This window comes from Melitaea cinxia, chromosome 8, assembly GCF_905220565.1.
Source record: "Melitaea cinxia chromosome 8, ilMelCinx1.1, whole genome shotgun sequence".
NCBI classification, from domain to species: domain Eukaryota; kingdom Metazoa; phylum Arthropoda; class Insecta; order Lepidoptera; family Nymphalidae; genus Melitaea; species Melitaea cinxia.
The window spans coordinates 4027214-4039840 of NC_059401.1; the positions used below are offsets into that span (position 1 = coordinate 4027214).

Below are 12627 nucleotides of genomic sequence, written 5' to 3' on the forward strand. Positions count from 1 at the left end.
ATAATAACAGTATTCAACCTAATAGTCAATGAAACAAATTATGAAAGAAAACTGAATATAACTTACGAGTAGATACTAGAGTAGTTATTGTTTTACTTGGCACCGACTTCAAAATTATAATTTATTTATTTAATCATTTCTGATTAACTAAATCAAAATACGAATTACTTTGTACTAAGTAAATTTATTTTTCACTTTTTAGTTTCCTTTTTGAAGTCGGTTTTTTTTTTGTTAAAAATTATTTTATTGTCGCTTATCTTTTTATCGGTGGCTTAAGTCAAAGATTAGGAAACAACGGTAATGCTCTGTTTCCGCATTACATACAATTTATTATAAATAGTGCAATAAATTTTACAGATAGTAATGTTATCAAACATTATATTATCAAATATTACATATGTAATTTGGGTTATATTATTATTGCGTTTTATTTTGGTTAATTTATTTGTTCTCCATGTTTCGACGCAATCTCGTTCATAGTGTGATAAATTGACTAACCTCAAATGAAAAGGTACACTTTAAAAGTAATTTCGCTGATACAAATACTCAATTTGTTCCCATTCTTAGCGTGTGTATGCATTGTACCTCGATGGCATCAAAAATGTCACAAATGCATTTGCTTTGTAAATATTTTTATACAAACCTTGTATTCTTTGAGTATAAGAGAATTTTAAGATTCAAAGATCGATCGAATAGACTTGATTTGTTCGAAACCGAGTACATACCATGCAAATGCGGTCAGATACTTGCGTATCTGTTTCGCTGCGTAATCTGCTAAATTAATTATGACAGATATCAGCAATATCTAAGTCATGGTTAAAACTAAAATAATATTATTTTCTAGTAATTATTATAAAACAAAATGACACTTTAAGAAAGTTGCATGCCGAGATAATTTACAACAAGCTTGTTTGAACAGTCATAGTCAGTCCTATTATATTTCCGCCTACCCAAATACAAACAAAATTCAATATTTCATTTTCCATAACATGTTACTCAAGTAGTATCAACTACTGTTATTATTAAAGCAGTTAGATATGAATGTACGTAAAGTGATATCCTACGCAATTCGAAATAGTGAGGGTAGTGATCAAAAATTGTAATATATTTTCCTGTACTGTGAATTAATTTTATAGTAATAATCTTGGTATATATACAGCGTGTTTAAGAAATTTTAGCTGATTTGAAACATTTTTTTACAAACAAAAATATACAAAATTCTATGTGAATAAAATATAGTTTTAACTTCCGACTCATCACATACAATATGATCGTAAAAACGATTTTTCCATGCGTTCGAACAATTGTGGAAAAACTCATCTGACGCAATAGTGAAACTAATTATCTCACAGGACTTTCGCTTTTGTGCTTGAACAATAGTCTAGTGCGATGTTCTTTACACTCGCATTGTTCGGCCTTTGATCGCGAGTAAACTCACCGAGGTCACTTTCTTACATAAAAATATTACTCTGACGTAATAGGTAAGTGCTCAATATTTAATAAAAAATAATATTATGAAACCATTTATTTGATAAATATAGCAAAATTCCAAAAAGATGACCAACGATAGTGAAAAATCTAATTTACAACATTTGTACAGTTATCTTAACTTTAGTAGTCTTGTACTGCTAAAGACCGTCAACATTCACGATTATTCCGATATTTATATAGATGCAAAACATATTCATTACTTCTTATCAAGAGTTATCAGAATAAAGCTATTTGCATACATGAAATATTGATAACAATCTTATTTTTGTTGTTCATAGTATGCATTTACCAATTGCGAATATAACGTTCTCAGACAAGTAGGAATGTATTTTTTTTACGTGGCGAAAATCAGTCATGGATACCCTCTAGCGCGGGGGCGCCAGAGGGTTATGTCAGACTCCTATTGTCTAAAAAACCACCACGTGTGAGCAGTCGTCCACCAGGGTGGGGCGAGATAGGGTAGCGCTAGCATTCGCCACATAAGTAGGAATACAATAGCCTCCTTTCTCAAGTTGTCTGTACTAATATATATTTATGAAGCTAAAGTGTTCATTGAAAATTTACAATAATTCAAAATATTTTTAATTATTTTTTTAGAGTATTTTAACGAATCAATAATAAAATATATAAATACGACAGTAACAGGGGTTAGCAAAAATGTCGTTTTGAGGTTCATGAACTCCTAACTTGGAAGTTTTATGGTGACCATACACGCGATGACTTACTTGAGAGATCAACTTGGATTATGTTTTTTTTTTAATATTATTGCCATATAAACGTGTAAAAAAATACATATTACACATTCACAAAAAAACCAAATAGGTTTATATAGGAATATGTCGTTTAACAATCATTCGTAACATAAGAATCATAATACAATTCTTAATTAATCAAAATCAATATAATTATGAAGGTAGTATTAAAAGAAATCCGGCAAGCCGACCAGCTCAGTAAATATGTGTACAGGTAAATTGAATTGTGTATAATAGGAAGGTTTATTTTAAGATATAATACTATTTAGATTCAGATTTAGTATTATGGTTATTACTTAAAGATAATTTATTTTTCAGCTTTAATTTCTTTGTTAAGTTTTTTTCTTGGTTCATGAACCAAGTTAAATTACTTTACATGTAATCTTTTATTGACTTAAGTTTTCGTATTTCCTAATGATGCCTGCTTTCCGCTAGCTTGTAATATAATGAACCGATGATATAAATGCTGCCTAAAACTATCGGTAATATTTTCATGCGTTTTTTATATATGGCAACTATTATGATCGTGAGTCTGTATGCCGTTGTATGAAGCACATTACCATACATATCAAACATCTAATTTCATATTCATATTGGTTTATAATTAAAATAAACCATACCGTTCAGACTTACGCTTAATAAATGAATCACGAATATTAAATATAATTCCATCAGTCCGTATACACTGATTCTAATTTAAAATGTATGGTAATACTTTATCAACATATTGATTTGTTAATTTAGTTGTTAAACTTAATACTTGAAGATTTTAACTGTGTAATTATGATTTAGAACAATATTGAAGCTCGGATTTTAAAGTCACGGCGTAAAAAGTGGAAATAACTATTCATATAGTAGATGTAATCAAAATATAATAGTACCAGCTTATTTACATTATTTTTTAATTGGTACTTTAATCTTCACTTTTCTTTAAATTACATTTTAAATGTTTGTTTTAAACTTTTTGATTTGGGATGCATGTAATTATTATTATTATTATTATTATTATTGATTATTTTATTCTAATAATTTCCTTTTTTAAGTCGGAATTTACAATAAAAAATTTGGATCTGAAGGAAACAAGAGATAATATCATTTATATTTAATGAAAAGATTCTTGAAAACATTTTTTTTTTTACATAGATAGGCTGGCGTTTGACCGCTATTTTACCTGATGGTAAGTGAAAATGCGGTCTAAGATGGAGCACGCTTACCTAGAAGTAACCTATTCACTCGCGACTTAAAGATCCCCAGGTCATAGCTTTCGGGGAACACATACTATATCTATACACATCACACACACACAACACATCTATACGTATGTAAGAATATACAATCACGTTGGTGTAGTAATTACACTACTCTACTGGATAGCTGATGCATCGAGGTTTAGCGATACAGGTAGGTATCGAGATGATAACGAGATGTAGGGATGTATATATATGACAAATAGTTGAATAGGCTAGAAATGTTTTTTTTTTGGTCTTTGAATTTTGTTTGTTTTAGTTTAGGCGTTTGTGATTACGTTCTGATATGATATATTCTAATGGGACCGACTTCGAAACGTCTATTATAGCAGACAACCAAATGATGAAAGTATCAAATTATATGAACAAAGCAATAAAACAACATGCGTTTTTCAACAGTGTTTGTTTTGTAACAAATTGCTAGAAATATCATGTGCAAGTCGTTTGAAAGTCGTCAGTGAAGAAATTATTAAAGTGTAAGTTAGCACAAATTACGATTGTATCATCAAACTCGAGAGAGCATTTCATTAACAATTGTGACGGTAACATAAGATTAAATAATCAAAATGTTTTACGAAATAACAATGTGCGTTGCTTTGTTCTTTTGTTTAGGTGAAAAAGGTAAAGAAAACGTGTGAAATGTTGATTTTAAAATTAAGCAATTTCAGCGATGATATTACGACAAAATGTGCTTATATTCTCAAGTATACCACATAAAAAAAATAGTTATGGAGGTACACTACGTAGTCATAGCACTTAGTGGCTAATGCATTTTCTCTAAAAAGTCAGTTAATACTTTATAAATTTTTGCGTTGTTGCGTTTACGACCTTTAGAGAAAATGTCTGTACATTTGATACTTGAACATCATTAACTGATAGATTAAAATTTGTGCATAACCTGTATTTACATATACCCACATAATATCACTTAAAAAATATTTTAAGTAAAAGATTAAATTAATACAAATTATTAACACCGATTGACTCTAGACGTTCAATCAAACCACTTTATTACGTGACTCATGAGCGATACATCAAATATATTGTTTCGGATTCATTGTAAAGCTTTGAAAGAATTGATAAAGGCGTAATATTATTATAAATGGACGTTGTCAAAACATTTCAGACAATCGTAATTAGGTTCTTGTACGAAACAAAGCGATGATCGTAATGAACGGAGGCGCGTGCGTTGAAAGCTACAAAAAGCGACTAGCTCGGTATGGCGTAAGTTATAGGAAACAATCTTAAAAGAAAAAAAAAACAATATAAATAGTATGTAATCTTGCACGTCTGTGGGTCTGTTAGCCAACATTTTATTTAAAACCAATATGACTACTTTCATATTGTATAATGATACAACAAAGATGTTTTCTTACATATAATAATATTATAATTATACTTAGATTTGATTGTCATGTGATTGTGATTTTGCTAAGTATAAGTTGTTTAGATTTTTATTATTTTTAGTAAGTTAATTTCGTTTCATACATATATCTAATAATATAAAATGGTATAACTAAAGATTTGCTGTTGTAACTTTATTACGTTTTTAAAGAAGAACTATAAGCTGTTGTCATGAAATGAATAGTAATTTATTTTATAAATACTACATACAGTAAAAAAATGCTTTACTGTTTCATATAATATAAATTTTTGTTCGCTTTTTCTGTTTACAGAATACCGAATTACATTATTATGTAAGAGTTATATGTATGAACGCGATCTCTTTTAAATTAGAAAGGCGTCAATGGCGCTCTCAATGAAAGACTAACGAAGTGAAATTAATTACAAAAACAATATTACGAACACAAATATCCCGTTGCGTATTGTTCGTTCATTTTATAGTTTTAATTTTTAAATCTGTTCTCAAGCTTTTATTACTGGCCAGTATCTAAATTGCCGCATCTAGATTAATATTAAAATTCATTAGAAAAAAAGTATATTACACAATGAAGCTTATGATTACTTAAAACGTCTTACAAAAAAAAAACATTTCAGGTACATGTACATGTATGCCACACAAATATATACATAGATATGTGTGTAGGGAATCTACATAACATAAAATATGATCCAATTTTACAATATACGTACAAAACTCGTTCAACACGGTGAAAGTTTGTATGTGCATACTATAACACCTTAACTAATACAGAGTACTTCCGGTTGATACGCCTAAGGTGTTATTTTATCATCCAAATACTTCGTATAAAATATTCGAAAGGTTGCAATGAAACCTCTTTACGTGAGGTCAATTAATGAATTATACAAACGAATAGATACGTCTAAATAAAATTCGTATTGATAACTTTTATTCTACATATCAAATAATATTAATCGATCAATGATTGATTCGATTTTCAAAAGTTATTGATGATTATTGAAAATCAAATGATTCGATTTTTAAGCGGTTTGTTATATTTTATTGTTTTATTATCACATGTTAATTGAATGTAAGTTAAATATAAAATACAAAGCTTTTATTTAAAATTTGAGAAATTTGTGAGTTATTTATGTGATGTAAAAATCAGTAATCAATTAATTTGTCCCATCGTAATATTAAATATTTTGCAAATTGTTATCACTGTATTAAAAATTAAAACAGCTAAAGTGTAAAGTAACAGTTCTCGATTTAAGAAAATCTAAAAATTGATTTATTTAATTAATAAGCTAAACGCGAATTCGATTCACCAAAAACTTTCACCTTAAAATATGGAAATAACAAAAACTTTTATTCAGCAAAATATATTGTAACTAGCAATGTTTTTAATTCATAGGGATATAATTTGAATTAAAAAAAGGTTAAGAATGTTGTCATAAGAAACATCATTAAATATGATAATTATTTAATTGCCTGGAACTCTTAATAACGTAACCTTCACGAAATACTTAATTTTTTTTTATTTGTAGCAGGTTTTAAATACGTCCAAAAAATAGATAAATAGAATAACAAAACCGATGCACATCAAAACCGAGACCACATTATCAAGGTTTTGTGATTATTTTATGTGGATTTTTTTGTGTGTATGGATTATCATCTTGTTGGTAATCGAGATTGTACGTGAGCAACTGTGTTTATTAACTGGGCTACTTGAGGTCTAATGATTAAAGTTTTATTTTCTTTTTAAGATCTTAACGATTATGCTTCAACATCTATCGATTTTTATAGTTTTGATCTTCAGTGTCGAATTTTATAAAATGATATTCTTTAAAAGCACTTTCAATGTCCATTGTCTATTTGACAATACATACATAAATATACCTAATCACGCCTCTTACCCGTAGGGGTAGGCAGAGACCACTTCTTTCCACTTGCCACGATCCTTACATACTTCTTTCGCTTCGTCCACTTTCATTATTCCGTTCATAGATGCTTTTCGGTTTAGGGTACTCTTGACCTGGCCTTTTTTCAAGACGTCTTTTATTTGTCACACTCGCCTTATACACTTTTTTCGTCAGTCGTTCTTCACTCATTCTCTCGACATGACCAAACCATCTAAGCATAACTTTCTCAATTTTTGTCACTACATCTTCTTTCAGACCACAACGTTTCCTTATCTCACTATTTCTTATCCTGTCACTCAGTTTAATTCCTATCAAACTTCTTAACGCTCTCATCTCAACTGCATTTATTCTGCTTTCATGTTTCTTCTGCCATGCCCAACTTTCACTTCCGTACATGAGTGTCGGAACCAACACGCCCCCGTGCATAGCCAAACGAGCCTTGTTAGATACCTTCCGACTACTGATAAAGGAGTGCAAAGCTCCATTCGCCCTGTTTTCTGCATTCACTCTCCTTTCAATATCACTCTCACACTTTCCATCTCTTGTAAACTTTGAACCCAGATACACAATTGATTGACAATTGATATTTGACAATTAAAACTATTTTTAAAAATACTTAATATACTTTTAACTTGAAAATGATCGATATAATATGGTTATTTTTCTTACAAATGCATATACGTAAAAAACAAAATAGCTTTTTAAAATTTTTTTTTTTTTTAGCTTTTCAATAGAACATTAAAAATAATAATTATAAGTATAACTGTTATTATTATATAATTCCTTTACTTTCTATAGAAACTAAGAAATGAAATTTGTGACAATTACAACGTCGATCCCGACAGCTAGTTATAATAATAAATAAAATAGACAAAGGCTACATTCTGTTCTAGCTACGTTTTAATTACATTTATATATAAATGAACCGAGAAGTACGTAATAAATCAAGCGACAATTAAGCCAGACATTACTAAATCAAAATTGACACACACAATTTATATTGGAGATAGTAACAAGGATGTTGAACTGCAATATTGAACTGTCGCTAAAATTAATCAAAATTTTAATATATATGTAATTGATTGCATACTGTAGTATCTATACTAATTACTGTTTTATTACATGGATGGCTACAAGTGAAAACGTATGACAGAAACAAAAGAAAACTAACATTTACTGAATAATATTTAAGAATACTAAATATAATATATTTACTATAATAATATTAGAAGATAATTGTCATAATCAAAGTTAAAAAAATACTGTATACATTACAGTAATTTTTTACATAAAAAATTTTGAATTGTCATTTTGCAAATTTTTGTTACATTAATTTGTTGTAATGAATTAATTATATTTAAAAGTGGAGCTACCAACGGTTCGGAATGTAGATTATCCAGGGAAGAATTAAAGAAAATGATCCGTAGTTACTCTTTGAAACAAACTGTTTTTGTTATAAAATTAGTATACCCTGTCAACCATGTAAGTCTATCCTATGTTACCTGCCTTAATATAATATAAAACAACTAAAATTCTATTTCTTTGAGTGCGAATTTTTACGCCCCAAGACGAACAAACAAAAACAAAACAATTTAAGTAAAGCGCTAAGCCGTACGCTTGTTCAGTAATCGCTTACCATCACCAGGTTAGCCGTACGCAAACAAGCGTACGGCTAACCTGGTGATGGTGAGCGATTACTGAAGCTTATGACGATTATACGTCGGCAAAAATAGAAACATTTCAACCGCGTTGCCGACCTTATCCCGAAACGCCCGATTCCCCAGGAGCCTTGGTCACCTTACTCATCAACAGGAACACAACACTACTTGAAAACAGTATTATTAGCGGTGATCTTCTGTAAGCTCGAGGTACTTCCCCAGTCGGGCTGCTTCATATTTTGAGCAGGAAATTTCCTGCTGTGCCCTACCTCAGTTAAAAGTATGAAGCCATCTTTTTGCGAGTAATAATAATTCATGAAAAATTCAATCTTATAGAAAATTTATACATACATATAGTATGTATTAAAATTAATTATGTATATTTTAACATTAATTATGAATATATTAAACACATTTTCGTAAACTAATTGATTGCAATCAAATTCTTGTTATTAATTTAAATATTAACATTAAAACGTAAAAGTCATTTAAAACAGAGGTATTTTAGAATATGTACTAGTATTAGGCCAAAATAGACTTTTCGTTTCTTTGTTTGAACGCTCTGGTCGCGGAAAGAACTGGATCTATTTGAAAAATATTTTTATCTAAAAAGATAAAAATATTTTTCGTAGACCACACGACTAAAGTAAAACTTACGAAACATAACCCTATCTCTTTCTATCTTCACTAACTTATATCTCCCTCTCAACTTTCGTTCGCCTCGCTCGATCACACTTTTAGTAACGCTCTCGTCACGAATTCGCCAGCTCACTACCCAATTCAAGCGTTCGTAAAGAAGTTTCACGTCAAAAACTCTAATTCTCAACGAAGGTAAGGTTGAAATATATAATGGTATAGACTTATGATCATACCGTAAGTGACAACGCAGGTATTAGCGCTGCTTAACTAGTATTTAAATAAATTACGCATAGAACAGGCTAAGAGTTTATTATTAATTATTAGCACTGTTAGTACCTTTAAAAGCAAAAAAAAACCTAATTAGTACATTATTTAGGCAACTAAAATAGCTATGTTCTCTAAGATTACTCTAAAACTTAAACCAATGAAGCTTAAAGTTGCATTTATGTTTTTAACTTTTAATTTTGATATTTGAAATGAATGAGATAAAGCAGTGTGAATAGGACTTAATTACTGAGTATGTTATTAGTATAATAATGTGTAAGTAATAGGTATTTTACAACTAAATAAATAACAGTTAAATGTAGAAGTCCAAAAATTCAGCTACAACCCAAGATATTGCAGGTTCGATCCCACTTTTAACAAGTCTTTGAATAGTTATAAAGGGTGTGATAAACCAAGGTACTTATACTATATTACAATTTATCTCATATATAAAATTCTCGTGTCGCGGTGTTTGTAGTTAAACTCCTCTGAAACGGCTTGACCGATTCTCATGAAATTTTGTGTGCATATTGGGTAGGTTTGAGAATAGAAAAACATCTATTTTCCATTCCCCTAAGTTAAAAGAATTGAGGATTTGAGGAGGATTTTGGATTGAGGGGGTTAATAAAATATATGGCAAACAACGGGGTCAGCTAGTATCTATATATTTATTTTGTTCTCTGACTAAGAATTAAACCGTGAAGCGTTTGTTAATAAATACGTACTTTTTTTTTAAATCTTATTATTATTTAACACAAATCGAAATATGAGAAATAATTCTAGTCTAGAAACCGGGAAAGTGAATAGTTTTCCCCTACAGAACTTTTTATGATAACATTTTTGCCCTCACAGAACCCTCTCTTAAAATTTATATCTACACCATAATTTTAGTATTCGTTTCATTTGCTTGATTATTTATTAATATAATATTTATTAATAAAGATCAAAATAGCCGACAAACAATCATAATAAATTAGACAAGTGACATTTAAGATTTATTAATAAGTAATCTATTAGAACGGCATAATCGTATGATTTTTTGATAATGATTATTATTAAACACTTTTAATTATTAATTAATAATAAAATTGACCGCTCATCATCATTAAGCTAAGTCTAATATAAAAAAAATTATGTTTAAAAAAAATATTTAAAATTTTTGTATGTTATAAAATCCTTATATTTATATATTATATTAATATTTTCATGAAGGGGACTTATTTGACTGTTAAGCTAACGTAACTATGAGAATTATTTTCCTGAAAAAAAGTCTTTTTTTTTCAAAAGATATCTATTGCGGAAATCAATTCAATACTCTTTAGTAATTATTCAAAGTTAGTAACTTAAGGAAGTAGGTATTATATTATATTTATTACTAGCTGTGACCGCGACTTCGTCCGCGTGGAATTTAAAAAATAATATTGTTCAGTTTGCAGAGTTACAAAATAAGTAAATTTCTAAAATAAAAGTACCCTAAGTTACTTTTTATCACATCAGTTAACTGCCTGTGAAAGTCCCGTCAAAATCGGTCCAGCCGTTTCAGAGATTAGCCGAAACAAACAGACAGACAAAATTGTAGAAAATGTTATTTCAGTATATGTACCGTGTATACTTACCCTATGCATTTAGTATAAAGCGTTTTTTTTTAATATTACAAACAGACACTCTAATTTTATTTATTTTTATAGATTTGACACAAGAACTGTAATTTTCAATTTATTTAAAAATTAATTTAATTTATTATACTATAAGCGATATGGATTTTTTTATTTACGTTTGCCAAATATGCATCTAATCTCGACAATATTAAAAATGATGAAACGCGTTATTTTAAGCCACAGTGACTCACAATTTGAAACATTTTAAAGACGATATACAAACATTATAAAACAATTATGTAAATAAAATTGATGCACCTTTTTGTTTGTCACTTTTGTTCTTAAAGAACAAATATTAATTTGTATAATGTAAACAAATATTTTTATTAACATTTTAAAATAGATACAGGACTTTTGTCTTTATTTTGCTTGAGTTGGCATTTATAGCTTTGCTACATCTAACATATTATCACACTTATTTTAGCATTTACTACAAACTAATACATATATATCTAAATATTTATCTTATAATGGTTTTTGAAATATTACAATCGACTTAAATAATTATGTCAAATTTTGTAAATATGAAGACAATTATAATTCTAAGCAGTCTAAAAGATTAAGATAATATTCAACCATCTTATCATCATCCATCAAAGCGCTAAAGTTTCTTCTCTCACAAAGTAGTTACTGACCAACGTTATTTTATGTAAATAAATAAAATATTTCATACATAATAATTCTCGAATCAAAACCTTCACAAGATTTTGTTAAATAGATAAAAAAAAACATTATAATCTTTCTTACAAATTTATATTATTATATAATGACAATGAAATTGTATAATAAACGAATAAAGTTAAATAATAACCTTAAATCGATTCCTTACGACCATTAATGTCAGAGACAACATGAGAAATTAAAAAATTAAGATAAGCTATTTATGTTTCAATTAAAATTATATTATTAATTGTGCGTTATCTTAACAGCCATGTAACTACTGTCAAAAGCTTCAATACAAAAATAGCTATGTAGACTATTAAGTAATTTATAAATATTTTAAAATATATTTAATTACAGAAATACTTACGTCGTGATCGGGCACATAGGAGTAAACATGTAGTTTGTCAATTCTAATCGTCCCCTGGAAGGGGTACAATAAAGCACCCCTTTGAATCTCCGTTGACGTCCAGACGCTGACAGACGCTTCCCTGCCCCTGGCTCCCCCTGGCCTCAATGCTAGACTCAACTCCTGAGGTATCAGTACTAGAGTCTCCATAATCACATGCACATAACATTCAATGCAAAAATAAAAAGTCCAGTATAACACAGTTCAGTATAAGATGAAAAATATTGTATTAATTATAAACTTGTCCATCGCGATTAATAAGGATAAAATATTTGGGTAGCAATGATCGATCGATATGTTAAACGTCGCCGTGTCACTGTCTGCTTATGCTAAGTTCAGTATTTTAGTCCTTCAATTCCAAAGATTCGCGGACAGAAGTTCGTTCAACTCGTCCTAATATTGTTCGTACAATATCAGCGCATTACCGCTAAGGGTGCTTTACGCAGGATGCGCGCGCGGTCTTCTCCGAACGAGCACTGAAGGAAGCGCTAACATTGACCTTAGCCACGGCCGTGATCGCATTTACAGTTCATTTTTTGTTCGATAAAAAGGAGAGAAGTAAAA

At 29.3% G+C, this 12627-nt stretch overlaps 1 protein-coding gene across 1 annotated transcript in view; it reads right to left on the reverse strand.

Annotated features, from left to right (window-relative positions):
* LOC123655964 (zinc finger protein 177-like) overlaps nt 1-12213 on the reverse strand; it is a 71816-nt gene extending 59603 nt beyond the window's left edge. The window contains exon 1 of the mRNA XM_045591700.1: nt 12025-12213. Within this exon, the coding sequence (XP_045447656.1) occupies nt 12025-12213 (189 nt within the window). The remainder of the gene's footprint in view (nt 1-12024) is intronic.
* Between the last annotated feature and the right edge of the window lie 414 nt (nt 12214-12627).